The sequence below is a fragment of the Orbicella faveolata genome, unplaced genomic scaffold (genome assembly GCF_042242905.1).
Source record: "Orbicella faveolata isolate gen_17 unplaced genomic scaffold, um_ofav_v1 contig_25, whole genome shotgun sequence".
In the NCBI taxonomy this organism is placed as follows: Eukaryota; Metazoa; Cnidaria; class Anthozoa; order Scleractinia; family Merulinidae; genus Orbicella; species Orbicella faveolata.
Window position 1 is genome coordinate 2,370,573 of NW_028301553.1, and position 23,092 is coordinate 2,393,664.

A 23,092-nucleotide genomic window follows, 5' to 3' on the forward strand; every position below is an offset into this window, starting at 1 on the left:
AATTTGTCACATGCTAGAAGACGCGTTCCGAGTAGATTATAATTTTTATCGCTTTCACTCACAGCACGTTGGTTTCGTCAAAATTTGCAGTCTCCACCAAATATGCCGGATTACCAAGCAGAAAAAGGTATTGGAAAGTTTATTGGTCTGTTTTGTTGGTTGCATTTTAGCTTTGGTAACTTCAGAAGCGAGTTTTGATTTAATTTATGCCGTTTTGTACCGTTCTTGTCGCAGACAACGCGAAGCGGTTTTTGGCCGAATTCTACGTCGATGGAGATGGTGGAAAGATCTTTAAGTATGGAGAACAACTGGTGAGCGCCAATTGCTAAGCCTCTGTGCTTTGACTTCTGTAAATTCTTGACGATCTTTTGCTTTCTTCTCGATTAAGTTAACGAAAACACTCGTGCAAATCGCATGTGTCGATTGCATTTTGAATTTGCATTGCCACAATTTAGCACATTTTCCAGGGTTCGCTTATACAACTCACCAGTTTTTGTTTCGCTAGGTTAAAATTGCCCACCGTGAACAAGTAGAGCTCTTAATTGAACTTGATGACATCGCTGAGGTAAGGATTACATGATAGCGTACATAAACTTAATTACATCTGCAATTTCATGTAAATTGAATAGCAGCTTTAAAAAGATGAATTTGCTCCTGCCTGGAATCTTCACTTGCAAGGGTTTTCTGGTACTTCAACTACCGTGAGGAAGTTTGCATATAATTCAAATTGCCGTTAATAGTTCTTAAAGAGTGTAATCCAGTTCAGGAATTTGATTCTACCCCTTCTGGAAAGCTGGAAGAATTACATTGCAACGTAACCCCCAAGCCTTTTTGTCAGAATGTCGAAAGAATTTGGTGGTGATCATTTGTATGGTACTGTACTCCTGTCTTTCCCAAGAACTCAACTTTGCGATGTTGACCAAATCATCTTATGCACACATAGGGGTGGCTGATGGTCATGCCTGTTTGAGGCTTTGTAAGACAGCGGAACTACAGTGTAGCTTTTTGCAACTACTAGACTTTCTTAGTCCTAAAAAAATAAGTTCAGACACCAATAAAACATCTTCAAAAGACGTGCGAGGGCAAGAAATTTGTTTAAAGGGCCACAAACAAAATTGTCAGATTTTGTATGGTATGCAAAACGCCATTTCAGTGCAAAATGAAGTGCAGCAAACAGTATATCAGGACAACAACATTGCTATGTATTGGTGTTAACCTGTCACTTTGGTGTTTTTCTTGCAGATTGATCCAGAGTTAGCAGAAAACATAGTGGAGAATGCTCGACGTTACAAACAGCTGTTTGAAGATGCTGTGTTCGAAATGTTACCAGACTACAAGGAGAGAGAGGTACTATGAATATATGATACTTTAAGACTTTTTCCTCCGTCAGAAAGGGTTTGCAGTACTACATGTATTTTCTAATGGTTGTTATGATGCTTTGGTATGAAGTACTGACAGTAGAATTTGATGAAAAGGCTAGTTAAGAAAACTATATACTAACATTTGTAATTACCCAATTATCATTGTCATCAACTTGTGTCTTGACAGGTTCAAGTAAAGGATGCATTAGATGTTTACATTGAACATCGCCTTCTCCTGGAACAACGAAACAGAAATGATACAGAAACAAGAGATCCAAGGAACAAATACCCACCAGAACTTCTTAGAAGATAGTAAGTTTCATTAATTTTATCATTCAGTGGCATAGAGAAATAATTAACTGGTTTGTCCATAGTAGCCAGGTACTGGTGAACATCACCATCTATCCAGGGCTGTCATTAAGGGCTGTAACCCGTAACACCCGTTATGGCTGAGTATCCTTGATGAGCCCTTGATGTTACCGGTGAACTTGCCTGTTCTTAGTACAATTCATCCACAAAGTAACAAGTTTGTTACAGGTGTGAGGACCAAGGCAATGGGTGACTCAAAACTTAATGACAGCCTTGTATGCTGTGGTCTCAGTCAGCTGGGACTATCTGCTTGATTCCTGAGAAAAAGATGTCAAAATCAGCTGTCTACTTGCAAAGAAAAATATAAAACTGCCAACTTCAGAGCTTTGTGACAACCCAGAATTTATGCCATTGCAGGGGTTTTATTAAGGGCCGGGCACTGGGCAAATTGACTGGCTGTGAGGACGATTTTGACTGCCTGGTTTGACCAACCGGGACTTGCATGTAATGATAAAAATATTATAATAATATTAATAAAAAAATAGACAATAACAAAATTTCATTAAGCTTTTTGTGAAAAGTGTTCCGAGAAGAGCTCTGTTTAGCCACAAGTCAGAACTCTTCTCACGACACCTTTTATTAAAAGCTTAACAATATTTCGTTATTATCTATTTTATTATTATAATATTGTTATCATTACATGCAAGTCCCTGTTTCGTGGTCCACATTTTGTAATGATTTTGTGTTGTTGAATTATTTCCAGTGAGGTGTATTTTAAGCATCTAAGCCGTCAAAGGGCCAGTGCTGTGCGTGAAGTGAAGGCTAACAACATCGGTAAACTTGTTGTGGTGCGTGGGATTGTTACAAGATGTACAGAGGTGAAGCCAGTAGTGGAAGTAGCGACATACACGTGTGATCAGTGTGGCGCAGAATCATATCAACCAGTACGTACATTACCAGGGTATTATTTACCTTAAATTCCTTGAATTTTGCACCTATATTTGTAACAATGTGTTCAAACACTTTCCTTTAGATTTCATCACAAACTTTTATGCCATTGCTGATGTGCCCAAGTGAAGAATGCAAAGTGAACAAGTAAGTTTTGAAATGTACATGTATTTCAAAAAAGCAGGGATCGTTCAGTGGCGAGAGCATTCCCCTCGCACCAATGTGGCCTGGGTTTGATTCAAGCCTGGTGCTATACATGGCATTTGCCGTTAAGTTTGTTGTTGGTTCTTGCCTTGCTCTGAGGGTTTTTCTCTGGGTTCTCCTGTTTTCCTTCCTCCACAAAAACCAAGGTCTTCAAATTCCAATTTTACCAGGATGGAGAACCTGCATAAAAACTAGCCGAGGCTGTTGTGGCTATTAGTCTAAACATTGTAATTTATTTTTATTTATCTTATCAGGCCCATCAAAACATACTGAGAGTGGGAAAGAGACTTTGATACTGAAAGCACTAACAATGCCCTTATTACCGTAATTTCTGGCAGATTACCCGCGGGTAATGCATTAATTTTCCAGTAAACTACTGTTGCTGCGGGTAATAGGGTGGTGCGGGTTATCTGATAATTTTTTAATCTTCCCGTAAGTATTTAACAGTAATTATTATAGTACTGACAGAAGATAAAACAAAGATAACAGTCATTAAATATATGCTTGCCACAAACCTGTGTAATGCCTCATTTGTTTAAATGAGAAACATGTCCTATCAACTCTTGTATCGTGCTTTATTTGCTGTGAAATTCTTTTAAACGTTGATTGATTATAGCTGATGCAAGGTGGATGAAATCATACAAAAAAAATTCCATACAAACAAATTTTTCGCTACGCGTTTGTGTTTTGATAGTTTTCTTACCTTGTCAATTTCACAGCTAGTTTTTTTTTGCTTAGAAAAATTCTCACCTAAACCTTTTAACGTGTCTTTTATTGTGGAAAACACAAAGCCTAACTGAAACATGATGCCGACGTTTGTCGGCACGCGTGCAGTGAAAAAATAGCATTGACTGTGATAAAAAAAAATGCTCGACACATCAGCGAAATATTCCTAGCTAGCGCTGCCTTGAGTTATAGAGTATTTTCCCGTTTCAAGCAATTTCTTAGACCCAGTAGAACCTGAGATACCATAAATATCTTGGTGATCTGTTGAATTCATGGCACCGCATAATTAGTGGAACGTGATAAAAAATATAATTGTTGGCACGAGTGTAAACAAAACACTGACAAGTGAAGAAATAATACAAAAATACTCAACGCATCAGTGGAAAATTTACAGTTAGTACTGCCTTGATTTAAAAAGTATTTTCCTGTTTCAAGCAATTTCTAAGACCAAGTAGATCCCAAGATATTGTTTTTTTGAGAAAATTGCGAGCCGAATTTTACAAGTCCGTTCAACTCTCAATGAATATCGAAAACAATGGGTGTGAAAATTTACTAATTGCACGCTCCAACAACGAACGCTTCGCATTCTGTTAAGTCTTAAACATCAATACATTGGATATTTAACTTGTAAAATCAAACTTAAGAAAGTAATGCTGAGGAGAGTGCTTTTAACTGCCCTATTGGTGGCCAAGTAGCAGAAACTTTTATCTTATTCCAAATGGACACGAACATGAAAGGCTTAGTCTCCCTTGATCACTTCAAATTTGTGAGTTCTTGAACTATTTAGCATAACTTTCTTTTGTATTTTGGTGCAGGTTATCTGCCAGTGTGGGTAATCTGCTGAATCTTTTTTCTCATTTTGGCAAAAAACGACCGGTGCGGGTAATCTGACGTGCGGGTAAACTGCCAGAAATTACGGTACATGTACCTTTTGTTCTTCTCAGGGCTGGTGGTCGTCTGTACCTTCAAACGAGAGGATCTAAGTTCGTCAAATTCCAGGAGCTAAAAATTCAGGAACACAGTGATCAAGTACCTGTTGGAAATATACCAAGGTCCATGACAGTTATTGCTAAAGGTGAAACAACAAGGCTTGCAGTGCCAGGCGATCACGTTGCTGCCACAGGAGTGTTTCTTCCCATGATGAAAACTGGCTTCAGACAGCTTACACAAGGGCTACTGTCAGAGACATTTTTGGAAGCTCATGTAAGCTTTTTGAAAAGAAACCTTTCCATTAAAGTACTTTGTACCAATTTTGTACCAATTTTACAGCTGTGTGATGCTATGAGAGATTACTTGTAGATGTTGATCATCCTAGCAGGTCGACATGACAGTAAACAAGTATATTTTTTACTTCATTTTTATGTGCAGAGAATTGTCAAAATGAACAAGACAGAGGATGATGAGCTGGGTGATGAAGACCTAAGTGATGAAGAAATCAGGGCTTTGTCTGAAGGTTTGTGTCTTAGGTGCATCTTTCGAGGTTAAATTTTATTTCAGTCTTAAAAAAGGAGCAGCCATAGGGCCCATCAGTAACAGTATCTAACCAGTTTCTGTTTATATGCACCTCGACAGAGGTTTCATTAACGTTTTCAGCAGCAGGGCAACTGTTTTCACAGAGAGGCAAAACGTTTTGAGCAGAATTTCTTTATAAGAAAAACTTTCCTCTACGTGGTCAAACCAGGCAGTCAAAATCATCCTTACAGCCAGTCACATTGCCTGGTGCTGGTCCCTTAGTGAAACCCCTGCCTTGAATAGACTTGGGAGTCCCCTCTCCTCCTGGACAGTATACTAGTCCATAGTTTTGTGTGGTTATCTTTTAATTTAGACTCCTTAGCACATGTCAATTTATTCTCTTGGAAAGATAGAAACATAATGCAAGGACCCTGCTGATCAGGCCTGAACTCAAACATACAGTAATGACATGTGGCATCAATGCCAATTGATTATCAAATATTCTGATTGCAGAAGCGGACTTTTACGACAAGTTGGCATCATCTCTAGCACCTGAGATTTATGGCCATGAAGACATTAAGAAGGTGCTGCTGTTGCTGTTGGTTGGTGGAGTGGACTGCACCCCTCAGGGAATGAAAATAAGAGGTGATGTTTGTGATGTGCAACTTTCATTTTGTAAACAGCTTGAAGATTTGAAATTGAATGTGACTTTGAGGCTGATCATACAAAACCCCTGTGCTGAGTAACAATAGAAATCGGTCTCACTTGTGCATGTACACTCTGAAAAATTGATAAAAATATATTGCTGCTGGCTTAAAAACTATAATAACATGTTTCAGTTCTTGCTCCAACCTTCTTAGCAAAAAAATGTTGGGTTCCTTTTTTTAGCTAAAGGAGGTTGCAGCAGCAACCAAAACGTCCTATTATAGTTTTTAAGCCAGGAATGACATAACCATGCCTGGCTTCAAACCAAATATTTTCTTTAAGTCTGTCAAGATGTGTTCATTCTAATTTGTGTTTTGGGAATCACTTCTTCTTACTCCTACCCTCTTTAAGAACTTCATTATTTTTCCTATAGGAAATATCAATATATTGTTGATGGGTGACCCTGGTGTAGCAAAGAGTCAAATGCTTGCTTACATTGACAGGCTTGCACCTCGAAGTAAGTATTCAAAGTCTAATTGATTACATACTGAATCTTAGCTTGAAGTTGAATCATGTTTACTGTAGGCAGTGTCAGTTGACATTATCAGCCAATGTATCAACCGACACTCAGTCAATATGCAGCAAGTACTTGGCTACACATTGGCCGACAGTCAGTCGAGTGTCGGTTGAGTATCAGTTGAGTGTCAGTGGAGTGTCAGTTGGTTATCAGTGGAGTATCCATCAATACAAAGGCTGATATGTGTGTCCGTCGAGTGTAGGTCATAAGAAAAATTTCCTTTTACATGTAGATGGTAAAACCAGGTGGGCAAAATCATCCTCACAGCTGCCCTTAATGAAACCACTGTATAACCTACAATAACTGCTTCATGCAAAGAAAGCCGGAGTTACAAGTAAAACTAGCCTGGACAGGCCAGGCCTGTTATCAGACTTGATGCACCTCCATTTTGCAGAATTGAAATGTGAAGGAATACAATCTTATCAGGATGTTATTTAGTAGTCATGGACATCATTTTGTTAATATTGATTTTAATTAATGATGTTATCCTGATGATTCAGGTCAGTACACCACAGGCCGTGGTAGCTCAGGTGTTGGTCTCACGGCAGCGGTTATGAAGGATCCTCTGACAGGAGAAATGATTCTTGGTATGTGTATGTGCAACTTTTTGCTTGTTTTACAGTACATTACATTACATCCCAAATAGCAGGCTTATATATGCCAAGCTCCCACTAGGGAATGTTCGACTGGTGTTCTATAATGGTCATGAATTTGACCTATGTCAGGAGAACTCTGGATCTTTCCCTGATTAGTTTGTCACTGCACAATGTAGTCTGTAATTATCTTTCTCATTAATTCTCATTAATTTATTACTAATATTGTAAGTTTATTCAGGACAACCCAGTAACACAATAATCCATGACAGAGAAAACCAAATATTGTTGCTGAATACCATTATTGAATAAGGTAATTCTTTGGCAAAGATCCTTCCTCATCTAACTGTTTTAATAATTCTTTCAGAGGGAGGAGCGCTGGTGTTAGCAGACAAAGGTGTTTGCTGCATCGATGAGTTTGACAAGATGATGGATGCTGACAGAACTTCAATTCATGAAGTTATGGAACAACAGACAGTCTCCATTGCTAAGGTGAGAATGACTACACTGTATAAAGAAGTCCAGATATCTGGATCTGTCAAAATGCCTGCATAGTGCAAGTCTAGATTTTTTGTCATATACACATTGGGAAGTCCAACTGACAAACACATTGAAAAATAGTAAGTCTGGATAAGAGCTAAGCTAGGAGCCAATACTACATGTATGTGTACTGAAAATGTCGATATCTGTACTAAACTAGGGTACTCTTGTGTAGGCCTTAAAGGAAAGGTGGACATCATGAGTGGACAAAAACCTAGTACTAAGATTATTTACAATGTATTGCAAACTTCTGTACGTCTATTTTAAACATCTTCTTTAAAAAAACACTTCTAGCAACACCAAACATTGAAAACAAATGTTGAACTTTGTATGAAACACTTGAAAGGACTGGTGAAATGAAACTGATGATGAAATTTTGCCTGTGTTTGCACAAGTTCTCTGAACTTTGAAATTCATTTTCTCTCGTTCCCATGGGAAATTGTTCTCAGTGTTATTTCGGGCAATTATTTATGTATTTACCTTTGAGAAAATGTGAAAATGACTGTAAAATACTTAAAATTATTCTGGTACCAAATTTTTGTCCACTAAAACCTGAAATAAGATAAGATAAGATAAGATAATTTAATTCATGAAATTGCTTGATTTTCTATCAGATTTCGTCTTAAGTCTTCCAATCCAATGGATGGGAGAGAAATGTTGCCCATTAGCCCAGGTGCTTTACTGTGGTTTCTGTGACATGATATGACTAGGGGTATTGTTTGATTCCATGGAGGGGATACTAATCCATCTCAGGTAGCCTCTTTCAGTTTTTCTGGTAGGGGTATAAAAATGGTAAAGTCCGCAACTTGCTGATACTCCAAGACCCTAATTTAAAATCCGAGACTGATATTTCAAATCTAAGCCCAAGATGCTGTGATTCAAAATTTGAGCACAAGACACCGTGATCAAGAAATCTGAAATATGAGATTCTGAGACCCACTCTAAATTTTGCAAGATTGAGATTCTGAGAATCTAGTTTGAGACACTGAAAATTTGCCAAGACCCATCATTTTTCAAGCAGTTCAGCAGTACCCATTGCACATTAAACTACTTTGTGGAGAGAGGCACTGTAAGAGTTCAAAGGCCTTGTGCAAACCCACAATCCAGTGGCATGGGGAGTGCTCAAAAGACGAGTCCAGCACAGCTGTGTCTGCTGCATGAGTTCTATGAGTATTGAGATTCTCTTGGCTCAAGTTTATACTTGTAATAACCACATGCTGTTGTTCTAAAGGCTGGAATCATGACGACCTTGAATGCTCGAGTATCCATCTTGGCAGCTGCCAATCCTGCATATGGACGTTATAACCCAAAGAAATCTGCAGAGCAAAACATTCAGCTTCCAGCGGCACTGTTGTCAAGATTTGATGTACTTTGGCTGATCCAGGACAAACCAGACAGGGACAATGACCTAAGGTGAGAATAATTTGTTTATGTTTGTATTTTATGATAAAATGCCCTGTCCATTACTATACTTCTCTTGCATTTTATTTAACAAAGCCTCTGTGCCATAAACATGATATCAACTGTAGCATGTACATATGAAGGGGGAGGTTTTTTTTCCTTAAGGTAACGTTTGCCAAGAAATGTTTTTCATCAGTAAATTTCTAGTAAAAAAGAAAATAACAAGGGTTGCAGCGATGCACCAGTGCTTCGAAACAGACATTATGTCCCAAGATATTGTGTTACACTAATACTAAGTGGCAGATATGAGGGTGATATGAACAGGGTGCTTTTACAGCTGCAGCCTTAAATACCTGACTAGTGGGGAGGGACAGGAGGCAGGAGCCTGGGAGAGTAGGGGGCAGGAGGCGTGAGAGGAAAGGGTGGGAAGCGGGAGTTTTAAGAGGGTGGGAATCAGGAGAGAAATACAAAATGTTATTTTTTTTCATATATTACGCGTTAAAATACTTTCAAAAACAAGAACCCAAAATGTTATAAATAAATGTTTGACTTGCATTTAGCTTATTTTGAGAATCCTGGGTTGACAAGCAAACAAAAATTTCCCCTTGGGCTAAAAAACAGAGACTCACTTCCGGTAAAATTGGAAACCCTTTCACGGTGGTTACGTCACAGGTTATGAAATGCTGTCACTTAAGTGAAGCTGTCAAAAGACATGAGCGTGAGTAAGATGAGCAAGACTGAAACCAAAGGAAGTGTTTTGAGTCTCCTTATTTACAGGGGAGTAGAGCAAGGCTGACAAGGGTGGGAGATAAAGGTATGGGAAGCAGGAGAGAAGGGTACAGGAAGTGGGAGGTTCCCACCCCCTATCCCTCCCCCACTGATTACTGACTGGTAGAAAAGTTAATTGTGTTTGACTGAGCACAAGACACAAAATTTAAAAATATGTTGTTAATTTTCTTTCGCTGTGTATATTTTCAGGTTAGCACAACACATCACTTATGTTCATCAGCACAGCTCCCATCCTCCGATGCAGTTCACATCTTTGGATATGAACCTTATGAGGTATGAAAAAACTGATAACAATACCTACATGTGCAATGTAGCCAACATTAACAGATATCTGTCTTCACATACTTTGTACTTGATGCATCTGCTACCTGAGAAACTTGAGGAAGTCCATAGTCAGCCATGATCTGTTAGGTGGACAGTAGCTCTATGCGAATGTGTGTAGTGTGTTTGATTGGATTTTGCATGTAAAAGTTCCAAGCGACAACCGATCCAAAGGTTGTACATTGTAATAGTAAGAGTGTCTTCGCAGCAGCCGTATCGGCATTCCCAAACAATGAAATTTCTCTCCTTTGGGAAATCAGTTCTTTTGTTACTTGAACATTTCGTTTTGTTCAGGGACACTATTATAGCTGCTCCAAAATACACCATACATGTACCTTGTACATCTGTAGAGATGCACATCTACCATCATTAGAGGTTTTTTAGGATCAAGGATTAGTTGAGCATGATGTACAGAAAACCCTTAAGGGAATTAGTTCTTCAAGTTTTGCGTGTACAGCAGCTTGTTTTCTGAATGCTCCTGTCATTGTTTTCCTTCAGACGTTACATTGCTGCATGTAAAGAAAAACAACCCGTCATCCCGGAGGCACTTACAGATTACATTGTTAGCGCATATGTAGAAATGAGGAAAGAAGCTAGAACTAACAGAGACACAACCTTTACCTCAGCAAGAACTTTACTGGCTGTACTTCGGCTTGCAACTGCCTTGGTGAGTCAACTTTGCTCTCTTAAGAATACTTTATTCAAGAATTTGAACTGAATGCCCACATGTAGGCATGATAACATTGCTGTTTTTTTCCCATCCCAGCTAAGGCAACTTATAGTAATATTATTGTTTATAATCAATTGAATATTTTTGTTCACGAGATTGGTTTGAACTTGTCACATGACGGAACATGCTCCAACTAAAACTGGGGAATATTCAAGTGATATTCCCTAATATTCAAATACCACGTGTTGCAAAAAAAAAAAATTAAGGATAATAAAGGTGATAGCCTCCATTTGACTTTAAAAACATGCTTGGTTATTTGTCCTTGGACATTATCTGTTTCTCAGAGCTCACAGTTTTCCCTGAACTTCGGGAACTGTGCACTTCTCGGAACAGATAATGTCCACCAAAAAATATTTGAGCATATTTTTCCACCAAATGGAGGTTAGTACATGCTGTACGAAGATGTAACAATGTCATAATTACTTAATGTAAGTAACTTCAGATTTCGACACACGATCATTCATGTCTCAGGGAAGGGGCTTTTGAAACGAGAATAGCATGCTGAGAACAAATGTCTCTCGCAAGCTCTTTAAAATTGTTGTATGGTATTTACTGTATCTCCTGTTTTGCTCGAACAGGCTCGTCTCCGTTTGGCAGATGTTGTAGAGAAAGAAGATGTGAACGAAGCCATGAGACTCATGGAAATGTCAAAGGCTTCCCTAGTTGATGACGAGGGTGCCACTAGGTGGGAACACAATCTGTAAAGTTGTCTTGTATTAAGTAACTTCGGACTGTGTATGCACTAGGACTGATAACTATTGACTATTGTTGCAGTGAACTTAATAATTGTAACGACAGTATGGTCATTGCTACTAATTTACATGTACTTCTTCATGGTATGGAAACCATGATCACTAGAATGATCGATTCCCCCTAAGAGACACGCCTGCAGGTAATCAGGGTAGTTGTATTCATTGAAACAAATATCCAGTTCACGATGATGAATACAGCTACCATGATTCCTTGCTGGCATGTCTCATAGAGGGAACCACACAACCCTTTGATCCCAAGTATCAGGGCCAAGTATCAGATATCGGGTGCTACTGCTTCTAAAAAGGTTCAAAATTAAATAAAGGAGTCAAAGAACAACACTTCTCCTCACTACAGACAACCTGGAGTTATTGGGAGGGGGAAAGGCTCATAATTTATTCTTTACGAAACCAATGTGTTGCTTTGTTTTTGTTTAGGACTGTGAATCCAGTTGATGCAATTTATGGCATTATCAAAGAAATGGCTGGGGAAGCAAGTAGCGTGAAGTAAGTCTTGAAAACATCAGTATTTAATTCCACCCAGTTGTGCTACATCGGTTGCGACTCGGGGACACCAAATGCCAAATGATCTTTTAGTCATACTGTAACTTCAGTTGGAGGTTAATGTTCCTGATTAACGGTAAAAGTGACAAGTTTGCTAAGATTTTCTAGAGCATGTATTTGTTGCTTTATGAACCTGTTATAGTATACAGCTCTGAAAACCGTAAGACACCAAAGCAAGCAGGCTGATAAAAATGTTTTGGGCGACAGAAACTAGAGACAGGTTAAGAGTGTATTCTCACCTGTAGTTTTTTCCTTACTGCAGACTTCAAGAGGCCCAGCAGCGTTGTTTGACCAAGGGTTTTACTCCAGATCAGTTTGATGCATGTCTTGGAGAGTATGAAGACCTGAACGTGTGGCAAATCAATTCCAACAAGACAAGAATTACTTTTGTGCAGTGATAAAGTGAGAACAATCTGAAAAGTTGGCTTCAAGTATCTGGAGGCGCAGAGTAGTGTAGTTTAATGACGTTGTCTTTTCAGTTAGGTATTAAGAAAGATCTAACATTAGAGAATTTGCAGCCGCGAAGCACACGCCTTCATCATTCATCATTATTGTGCCCAGTTTATTTTATGTTCTTATTGTACTGAACACTTTAGATAACACCCGTGAATAAGATTTAAGTATTGTTGTCACCTGTAAATATTCTTTTTCTACATACTTGTAATGCTTCTTGACGTTTTCGAGTGGTAGAATTACCTGGTACATTAAAGACGTAATTTTGTCCCATTTAGTTCTCACGAGTCTTACTTATAATAATTATTTTAAACATCAAAATGATCCGTACATGAATAATATTCAACTAGCTTGTTCAGTCTGTAAAACTTGTGAAAAGTAAATAAACTTCACCAATCTGTTGTTAACTCCGGCGCTACGGAGCCACTAATGGAGTTGTAAGCCTCTTTCCTAGAGCTTAAACCAGATTTTTACTTCATATTGATTCCCTATTAGAATAAAGGCGGTTTTCTTTCTATCTTCCTTTTGTGTTTACGTCCAATTTTGGCCTCCATGTTCGTTTGCTTCTTCAAAACAATTTATTACCGCATCGTTTATATCTCTTCATGGGAAACCCAACCGAGACAGGAATAAGGCTTAACTCAAGTTTGCACAATAGAGTAACTGGAAAACCATTCTAGAATATGCATCCTGGGAACTGATTCATCCCTCGACTCTGTTTTTCTTTCATGTTTGGGTTTCCATGCACAAGCTGCACCATCACCTTAAACTGTCATTTCAGGATCCCTCTGATAAGAAACCTCAGTTCTAAGTAGAAGTTGTGGTCGATCCAAATGAACATGCCGAACTAGTAGATGGCGTGGCCAATCCAAATGAAAACACTAAAAGAGTAGATGGTGTAGTTGATCCAAAAGAGAACGCTGGCTCAGTAGATGGTGTAGTCGATCCAAACAAAATTCCAGCTCCAGCAGATGACGTGGGTGACCCAGCTCTAGCAGATGATGTAGTCGATTCAAACGATAACCCAGCACTAGTAGGTACTGTAGACGATCCAAATGAAAACGCTGAACCAGAAGATGGTGTAGAAGCTCCAAGTGGAAACGATGTCCTCATATCTTTTTTGCGGTCTTGTCTAGGTTCTGCTCCAGGTTTCAGACCTCCACAAGCTGCACACTCAACTTTACCACAGTCGTTTCTCACCATGCAGATGCACACTCCCATGATCCTTCAGTGGCTTTAAACGTGGTGAAAAGGTCGTCTTAGACTTCCTGGTGCCCTTGGTCTTCTTAGAGTGACTTCGCTGGTGTCTCGTTCTTCATCAGTTCTTGGCATTCTTCAAACTTCTCTTTGAATTGCTTTGCAATGTCGTCTGATTTAAACCTGACCGCAAGCTGTTCTGCTTTGCATTCCTGCTCAGAAAAGTCCGCCAATGTGCTCCACACCCAGGATCTATCTGAACCTGCATTGGGTTGTAGTTTCATGTCAATGGTTATCTGATGATTTGCACAAATTTTCAGCACTTGATCCCGACGCATCAAGACTCTCATCTTTCCTGATTGTCTATTTCTCAATAACTTTATGTCTCCAACTCCTCATTCTATCCACTGCTTGTCGTCTGCTACAAATCGATATAGCTTGGCTCTGTGAGAAAACATGACTTCTTCATGTTCTTCCCCAGTTTTGACATCGATCTTGTCAGGGAGTGCGATAATTGGCTCAAAGTGGGGTCCATCATGGTCGTCTTCGGTCACTGATTCATCATGGTCTCCTGTAGCTTTTGAGGCAAACAGCGGGGAACCAGCACCTGCAAACCCAGGAGATGATTTGGATGCTTTCTGCCCAAATGGACTGCTGGTCAGAGACGTGGCAGCTACCGACTGGAACGACAAAGAAGAGATGCTGGAGGAACCAAAAAGAAACTTTTCTTCTGTGGTCGGTGGAGGATCTTTTGCGGGTTGCTCGTCAGGTGGGGATGCCTCGTCACTGGAAAAACAGAAATCGTAGAATGATCTGTTAGAACACTATTTTTTACTACCTTTTATCACGAACAATGACCCGTCTTACCAAATAAGAAACTAGTTAATACACTTGAATGACAACTTTAACCATTGAAGGTAGTGTCAACTTGGCAGATACATTACTCTAATGAACTCCACCTCCAGTTCAACATGAAGCGTTTTATTGTAATAGTTTCTCCCAACTGAGATTTGCCCTATTTCAGAGTTTGCATATGTCGATTAGTGGATCGAAAGTGAATGAAGTAGTTATTATTCAGAAGTAGTTATGAAAAGTTTCTAACCCACAATTTGGGCACAACTGACCTTTCCTCAGTAGGTTTTGTTTCCTCTTTGTTGCTATCTTCGACCTTTGCTTGGTCAGTAGTACTCTCAACATCCTGCACATTCTGAGCCTGTTCATCGTTCTCGTCCTCAACTTCTTTACGAGGCGTTTCCTCAACTGTTGGAGAAACACTTTCCTTGTTGTCCGCAGTCTGCTGTTCAGCCGCATGTTCTTCTCCCTGAAAGGAACCAAATCTTATCGGAATTCCTGACTTGGAATTCTGTGTTTCGCCGAATGAACCAAACGATGAAAACCTTGCATCACCTTGGCCCGTTCCAGCTGAACCAAATAAAAATCCTGCACCAGTGGATGATGTAGCTGATCCAAATGAAAACGCTGAACCAGAAGATGGTGCAGCAGATCGAGATAGAAACGTTTTTGTATCTTTCTTTTGGCCTTGACTTGGTTCTGCTCCTGGTTTCAGACCACCACAAGCTGCACACTCAACTGTATCACTGTCGTTTCTCACCATGCAAATGTCGCACTCCCACGACCCTTCAGCTGCTTTGAACCTGGTGACAAGATCGTCTTTGACTTCTTCTTGCGCTTGCTCTTTTTGAACTGTCTTCACTGGTGTCTGGTCCTTCAACAGTTCTTGACATTCTTCAAACTTCTCTTTGAATTGCTTTGCAATGTCTTCTGATTTAAACCTGACCGCAAGTTGTTCTGCTTTGCGTTCCTGCTCAGAAAAGTCTGCCAATGTGCTCCACACCCAGGATCTATCTGAACCTGCATTGGGTTGTAGTTTCATGTCAACGGTTATCTGATGATTTGCACAAATTTTCAGCACCTGATCTCGACGCATCAAGACTCTCATCTTTCCTGATTGTCTATTTCTCAATAACTTTATGTCTCCAATTCCTCGTTCTTTCCACTGCTTGTCGTCTGCTTCAAATCGATATAACTTGGCTCTGTGAGAAAACATGACTTCTTCATGTTCTTCCCCAGTTTTGACATCGATCATGTCAGGAAGTGGGATAATTGGCTCAAAGTGTGGTCCATCATGGTCTACCTCTGCTGTGCCATCGTCATCCTCAGTATTCTGAGCAGCAAAGAGCTGAGCACCAGCACCAGTAAATCCTGGAGATTTCTGCTGGGATTTTTGGCCAAATGGACTGCCACCCAAAGACGATGCAGCTACTGACTGGAAGGACAGTGAAGCCACACTAGGAGAACCAAACAGAAAGTTTGACTTACTTGGCGTTGATATTTCCTCAGAAACATCGCCTGTCGGCTGGCTTAGTTGACTGTAGAAACAAAAGTAAATGTAAAATGTTTTAATGGCTGTCGTGAAACGTACGGTAAAACAATAATACTTGAAACAAACAATTACAAGTGAAACACGTCGCGGAAGAGGGAAAGGCACATGAGCCACAGGAATGGTTCTGGCTTTACTGCTGTTGTCATTAATTCGGACTCCAGAGGCTATAATAATCATTATAATCATTATAATCATTACAATCAGTATAATCAGTATAATTATTTTTATTTCTTTATAAATGTTCATTTTACAGTTGGACTGGCTACAAAATTGGCGAGGAAAAAGAACCAAAGGTAAACATTTTCCAAACATTAGATTGTGTATTTGACTTGAGAATGCCCTTGAAGTAGCTGGAATCGTAAAATGTCACGTACAATGTTCTGTGTCTATAGGTTAGCATTATGTACCCTAGCAGACCACTACCCATCTATATATCTATCTACCCACCTTGCAACTGGGTCTGATTCTCTGGAGTCGGTTCCAGAAGACGAGTCCTCAAATCCAAAAAAATTACTTGGCAATTCTAAGCGTTTAGCTCTCTCCTTTTGATCATCTGTAACTCCTCTTTCGAACACGAGTGAAATGTCATCTTCAAGTTTCTTCGCAGTTTCCTGGTCAGTTTGTTTGACTTCTGGTTTTGCTGAAGATGTGATATTCTCCGCTCCAGATATAAGAGATTGTAAAGCCTTGTCAAACGTATCCTTAAATTCAGTAGCTATCTCGCTTGTCTTAAACCTTGCGCCTAAAGTCTCTGCCACACTTACTTCGTCCGAGAAATCTGCAAGTGTCGTCCACAACCAGGCTCTGTCAGAATTTGGAAAGGGTTTAAGCTCCATATCCACAGAAATCATGTGATTTGCGCAAAGTTTAAAGACATGTTCACGTCTCATTAAGACCCGGTATCTTCCAGAGCTTGGATTGAGAAGTATCTTGAGGTCACCGACACCTTTTTCCTTCCATTGCGATGCATCACTATCATATCTAAACAATTTGCAACGTTCACAAAACAGAACTTCTTGGCCCTCTTCACCTGTTCGGCATTCCACTTTTTTAGGAAGTGGTATCACTGGTTCAAAATGTGGCCCATCATCCTCTGCATGGTCAGGACTCTCCGGAGACAAGGGTGACGCAGGTGATATGGGTGATTTCGCTTTGCGAGAGGGAGACTCAGGAGAAACCCGTAGACTGAATGTAAACTTGGCTGGAGTATTTGTGCCAAAAGGAAGACTGGTGACAACATTCTCTTGGAGGAATGGTGTTGAGTGCGTTTGTGGAGTCACTCCTTGCTTACTTGGAGAGGACGTCTTACTCGGAGATAGGTACATTTCGTCATCTAGTTTATCTTCACTTGATTCTCCTCGTCCAATGTTAAAAAGCTGAGAACTGGCCAATCCCTTTACTCCGGGTGACTGGAAAATTGAGCCAGCGGAGGTCGAGGCCTTGTTGAAATCCTGTAATGTGTTCGGCTCTACAGGTTGAACACTTGTCGACGTAACATTCGTATGTTCTCCTGCTGTTTTAGACGAAGGCCCAACAGATCCAGCAACAGGCTTAGCAGTGCTGCACGCTATACATTTCGAGTCTTTTGTATTGTTTTCAAGCATCGAGACTGATAAAGGTGATGATCCAGTCAAGCCCGAAGAACCCAAAGCGAACGTGGCTGTGTTTGTTTTGTTAGCAATAGCAGAGACTCCAACAGCTGCCAAAACGAAGGGTTGAGGTTTTAGAGGCCTCGAAGTTGAAGGTAACTCAGTAGAGCCGCCAACTACTTGACTGGCCGTAACGGCGGCTTTTAGTGAAGTACATGTATCATCAGGTGCTGATGGTGGAGCGCCAAATGTAGATGGGGAAGTGCTTACGGTTCCTGCATCAGTCTTTCCAAATGAGAATGGTGAGCTATTTGCTGTTCCCGTATCACTCTTAATAAACGCAAATATCGAACTTTTCGTTGTTTCTGCATCGCTCTTTGCAAACGTAAACGGTGAGCAGTTCACAGGTCCTGAATTGTTGTTTTTAAATGAAAATGGAGAGCTGTTCCTGGGTCCTGAATCACTTATTCCAAATTTAAACTGCGAGCTGTTTACAGATCCTGCATCACTCTTTCCAAAAGTAAACGGGCTTCGTGGTGACGTATTTCCTTGCAATCTGCCAGAAACAGTATTTGGCGCACTGCTAGTCGTTGCTTGATTCAGTAAATGAAACCCACTTTTAGGCGCCTCCGAAACACTTGTGGTACCATCTAATAGCTTAGCAGTTCCACAAGTAACGCAGACGGTTGTGCGTTCCTCATTGCTAACTAGACAAACAGGACACGTCCAAGAGCAGGGTTTTAGAGCAAACTTTGCCATCAGGTTAGAACTCTTCTTGCTAGTGCCGATTGCTGCTGTTTCTTGTTCTCTCAAAGTATCTTTGGTTGTCATCTTTTGACACTGCTTAAACGGAACCTGGGTTTGAGATGACTGTATGGGTGACATTGGCGAGCAAGTCGTTGATGCTGCTCTGCCAATCATTCCATATTCTGTTGGTGAACTACTAGTGACTGTAGTGGTTTCTGCTCTGCCAAACATTCCATATTGTGTTGATGAGCTGCTAGTGGCTTTAGTTGTAGCTGCAGTGCCAATCATTCCATATTGTGTTGGCCAGCTACTAGTGGCTTTAGTTATTGCTCCTGTGCCAGACATTCCATATTGTGTTGGGGAGCTGCTAGTAGCTTTAGCTGTCGCTTCTGTGCCAATTATTCCACATTGTGATAAGAAGCTACAAGTGGTTGTACTGATTGCTTGTGTGCTAATCAAACCAAAATGTGTCGATGAGTTGCGCGTGCCTGTAGTTATTGCTAACGTGCCAATCTTTTCATATGGCATTGGTGAGCTGCTAGCAGCTGTAGTTATTGCTGCTCTGCCAAACATGCCATATTGTGTTGGCGAGCTTTTAGTGGCTGTAGTTGCTGCTGCTGTATGAAACATTCCATATTGTGTTGGTGAGCTGCTAGTGGCTGTAGTTATTGCTGCTGTGCCAAACATTCGGTATTGTGTTGGTGAGTGACTAGTGGCTGAAGTTGTTGCTGCTCCACCAAACATTCCATATTGTGTTGGTGAGCTGCTAGTGGCTGTAGTTATTGCTGCTGTGCCAAACATTCCATTTTGTGTTGGTGAGTTGCTAGTGGCTGTAGTTGTGGCTGTAGTTGTTGCTGCTGTACCAAACATTCCATATTGTGTTGGCGAGTTGCTAGTGGCTGTAGTTATTACTGCTGTGCCAAATGTTCCATATTGTGTTGGTGAGCTGCTAGTGGCTGTAGTTGTTGCTGTACCAAACATTCCATATTGTGTTGGTGAGCTGCTAGTGGCTGTAGTTATTGCTCTTGTGCCACACATTTGATATTGAGTTGGTGAGTTGCTAGCGGTTGTAGTTTTTGCTGCTGTACCAAACATTCCATATTGTGTTGGTGAGCTGCTAGTGGCTCTAGTTATTGCTCCTGTGCCAAACATTCGATATTGAGTTGCTGAGTTGCTAGTGGCTGTAGTTTTTGCTGCTGTGCCAAACATTCCATATTGTGTCGGTGAGCTGCTAGTGGCTGTAGTTGTTGCTGCTGTGCCAAACATTCCATACTGTGTTGGTGAGTTGCTAGTGGCTGTAGTTGTTGCTGCTGTGCCAAACATTCCATATGGTGTTGGTGAGCTGCTAGTGGCTGTAGTTGTTGCTGCTGTGCCAAACATTCCATATTGTGTTGGTGAGTTGCTAGTGGCTGTAGGTATTACTGCTGTGCCAAACATTCCATATTGTGTTGGTGAGTTGCTAGTGGCTGTAGTTGTTGCTGCTGTGCCAAACATTCCATATGGTGTTGGTGAGCTGCTAGTGGCTGTAGTTGTTGCTGCTGTGCTAAACATTCCATATTGTGTTGGTGAGTTGCTAGTGGCTGTAGTTGTTGCTGCTGTGCCAAACATTCCATATTGTGTTGGTGAGTTGCTAGTGGCTGTAGTTGTTGCTGCTGTGCCAAACATTCCATATTGTGTTGGTGAGTTGCTAGTGGCTGTAGTTGTTGCTGCTGTGCCAAACATTCCATATTGTGTTGGTGAGTTGCTAGTGGCTGTAGTTGTTGCTGCTGTGCCAAACATTCCATATTGTGTTGGTGAGTTGCTAGTGGCTGTAGTTGTTGCTGCTGTGCCAAACATTCCATATTGTGTTGGTGAGTTGCTAGTGGCTGTAGTTGTTGCTGCTGTGCCAAACATTCCATATTGTGTTGGTGAGTTGCTAGTGGCTGTAGTTGTTGCTGCTGTGCCAAACATTCCATATGGTGTTGGTGAGTTGCTAGTGGCTGTAGGTATTACTGCTGTGCCAAACATTCCATATTGTGTTGGTGAGTTGCTAGTGGCTGTAGTTGTTGCTGCTGTGCCAAACATTCCATATTGTGTTGGTGAGCTGCTAGTGGCTGTAGTTGTTGCTGCTGTGCCAAACATTCCATATTGTGTTGGTGAGTTGCTAGTGGCTGTAGTTGTTGCTGCTGTGCCAAACATTCCATATTGTGTTGGTGAGTTGCTAGTGGCTGTAGGTATTACTGCTGTGCTAAACATTCCATATTGTGTTGGTGAGTTGCTAGTGGCTGTAGTTGTTGCTGCTGTGCCAAACATTCCATATGGTGTTGGTGAGCTGCTAGTGGCTGTAGTTGTTGGTGCTGTGCCAAACATTCCATATTGTGTCGGTGAGCTGCTAGTGGCTGTAGTTGTTGCCGCTGTACCAAACATTCCATATGGTGTTGGTGAGCTGCTAGTGGCTCTAGTTGTTGCTGCTGTGCCAAACATTCCATATTGTGTTGATGAGTTGCTAGTGGCTGTAGGTATTACTGCTGTGCCAAACATTCCATATTGTGTTGGTGAGCTGCTAGTGGCTGTAGTTGTTGCTGCTGTGCTAAACATTCCATATTGTGTTGGTGAGTTGCTAGTGGCTGTAGTTATTGCTGCTGTGCTAAACATTCCATATGGTGTTGGTGAGTTGCTAGTGACTGTAGTTGTTGCCGCTGTGCCAAACATTCCATATGGTGTTGGTGAGCTGCTAGTGGCTGTAGTTGTTGCTGCTGTGCCAAACATTCCATATTGGGTTGGTGAGTTGCTAGTGGCTGTAGTTGTTGCTGCTGTACCAAACATTCCATATTGTGTTGGTGAGTTGCTAGTGGCTGTAGTTGTTGCTGCTGTACCAAACATTCCATATTGTGTCGGTGAGCTGCTAGTGGCTCTAGTTGTTGCTGCTGTGCCAAACATTCCATAGTGCGTTGGTGAGTTGCTAGTGGCTGTAGTTGTGGCTGTAGTTGTTGCTGCTGTACCAAACATTCCATATTGTGTTGGCGAGTTGCTAGTGGCTGTAGTTATTACTGCTGTGCCAAATGTTCCATATTGTGTTGGTGAGCTGCTAGTGGCTGTAGTTGTTGCTGTACCAAACATTCCATATTGTGTTGGTGAGCTGCTAGTGGCTGTAGTTATTGCTCTTGTGCCACACATTTGATATTGAGTTGGTGAGTTGCTAGCGGTTGTAGTTTTTGCTGCTGTACCAAACATTCCATATTGTGTTGGTGAGCTGCTAGTGGCTCTAGTTATTGCTCCTGTGCCAAACATTCGATATTGAGTTGCTGAGTTGCTAGTGGCTGTAGTTTTTGCTGCTGTGCCAAACATTCCATATTGTGTCGGTGAGCTGCTAGTGGCTGTAGTTGTTGCTGCTGTGCCAAACATTCCATACTGTGTTGGTGAGTTGCTAGTGGCTGTAGTTGTTGCTGCTGTGCCAAACATTCCATATGGTGTTGGTGAGCTGCTAGTGGCTGTAGTTGTTGCTGCTGTGCCAAACATTCCATATTGTGTTGGTGAGTTGCTAGTGGCTGTAGGTATTACTGCTGTGCCAAACATTCCATATTGTGTTGGTGAGTTGCTAGTGGCTGTAGTTGTTGCTGCTGTGCCAAACATTCCATATTGTGTTGGTGAGTTGCTAGTGGCTGTAGTTGTTGCTGCTGTGCCAAACATTCCATATTGTGTTGGTGAGTTGCTAGTGGCTGTAGTTGTTGCTGCTGTGCCAAACATTCCATATTGTGTTGGTGAGTTGCTAGTGGCTGTAGTTGTTGCTGCTGTGCCAAACATTCCATATTGTGTTGGTGAGTTGCTAGTGGCTGTAGTTGTTGCTGCTGTGCCAAACATTCCATATTGTGTTGGTGAGTTGCTAGTGGCTGTAGTTGTTGCTGCTGTGCCAAACATTCCATATTGTGTTGGTGAGTTGCTAGTGGCTGTAGTTGTTGCTGCTGTGCCAAACATTCCATATGGTGTTGGTGAGTTGCTAGTGGCTGTAGGTATTACTGCTGTGCCAAACATTCCATATTGTGTTGGTGAGTTGCTAGTGGCTGTAGTTGTTGCTGCTGTGCCAAACATTCCATATTGTGTTGGTGAGCTGCTAGTGGCTGTAGTTGTTGCTGCTGTGCCAAACATTCCATATTGTGTTGGTGAGTTGCTAGTGGCTGTAGTTGTTGCTGCTGTGCCAAACATTCCATATTGTGTTGGTGAGTTGCTAGTGGCTGTAGGTATTACTGCTGTGCTAAACATTCCATATTGTGTTGGTGAGTTGCTAGTGGCTGTAGTTGTTGCTGCTGTGCCAAACATTCCATATGGTGTTGGTGAGCTGCTAGTGGCTGTAGTTGTTGGTGCTGTGCCAAACATTCCATATTGTGTCGGTGAGCTGCTAGTGGCTGTAGTTGTTGCCGCTGTACCAAACATTCCATATGGTGTTGGTGAGCTGCTAGTGGCTCTAGTTGTTGCTGCTGTGCCAAACATTCCATATTGTGTTGATGAGTTGCTAGTGGCTGTAGGTATTACTGCTGTGCCAAACATTCCATATTGTGTTGGTGAGCTGCTAGTGGCTGTAGTTGTTGCTGCTGTGCTAAACATTCCATATTGTGTTGGTGAGTTGCTAGTGGCTGTAGTTATTGCTGCTGTGCTAAACATTCCATATGGTGTTGGTGAGTTGCTAGTGACTGTAGTTGTTGCCGCTGTGCCAAACATTCCATATGGTGTTGGTGAGCTGCTAGTGGCTGTAGTTGTTGCTGCTGTGCCAAACATTCCATATTGGGTTGGTGAGTTGCTAGTGGCTGTAGTTGTTG

General features: G+C 41.2%; 2 protein-coding genes across 2 annotated transcripts; one reads left to right on the top strand and one right to left on the bottom strand.

The window, feature by feature from the left end:
* The first annotated feature begins 2 nt into the window (after positions 1 to 2).
* LOC110042215 (DNA replication licensing factor mcm7-like) lies at positions 3 to 12,792 on the top strand. Its single transcript, XM_089293196.1, has 19 exons — positions 3 to 127; positions 235 to 311; positions 506 to 565; positions 1,243 to 1,347; positions 1,549 to 1,673; positions 2,434 to 2,614; positions 2,704 to 2,765; positions 4,493 to 4,751; positions 4,917 to 5,001; positions 5,514 to 5,645; positions 6,079 to 6,162; positions 6,723 to 6,809; positions 7,183 to 7,307; positions 8,587 to 8,768; positions 9,735 to 9,818; positions 10,365 to 10,533; positions 11,175 to 11,281; positions 11,784 to 11,852; positions 12,172 to 12,792. The coding sequence occupies exons 1-19, from the start codon at positions 103 to 105 to the stop codon at positions 12,305 to 12,307; spliced, it is 2,154 nt and encodes a 717-aa protein (XP_089149322.1). The 5' UTR covers positions 3 to 102; the 3' UTR covers positions 12,308 to 12,792.
* Positions 12,451 to 21,242, bottom strand: LOC149108554 (uncharacterized). The gene is made up of 3 exons (XM_089293195.1): positions 16,411 to 21,242; positions 14,684 to 15,949; positions 12,451 to 14,345 (listed from the first exon to the last, which is right to left on the bottom strand). The coding sequence occupies exons 1-3, from the start codon at positions 21,216 to 21,218 to the stop codon at positions 13,955 to 13,957; spliced, it is 6,465 nt and encodes a 2,154-aa protein (XP_089149321.1). The 5' UTR covers positions 21,219 to 21,242; the 3' UTR covers positions 12,451 to 13,954.
* Positions 21,243 to 23,092: the final 1,850 nt, after the last annotated feature.

Bases quoted from the DNA above. Each gene is read 5' to 3' on its own strand.
- LOC110042215 (XM_089293196.1), top strand. From the start codon at position 103: ATGCCGGATTACCAAGCAGAAAAAG. The intron at 566-1,242 runs GTAAGGATTACA...TTTTTCTTGCAG, and splicing joins AACTTGATGACATCGCTGAG to ATTGATCCAGAGTTAGCAGA. The intron at 2,615-2,703 runs GTACGTACATTA...ACTTTCCTTTAG, and splicing joins GCGCAGAATCATATCAACCA to ATTTCATCACAAACTTTTAT.
- LOC149108554 (XM_089293195.1), bottom strand. From the start codon at position 21,218: ATGTTTGGCACAGCAGCAACAACTAGAGCCACTAGCAGCTCACCGACA. The intron at 15,950-16,410 runs GTGGGTAGATAG...TTGTTTCTACAG, and splicing joins GAATCAGACCCAGTTGCAAG to TCAACTAAGCCAGCCGACAG. The intron at 14,346-14,683 runs GTCAGTTGTGCC...CTGTTTTTCCAG, and splicing joins ACAAAACCTACTGAGGAAAG to TGACGAGGCATCCCCACCTG.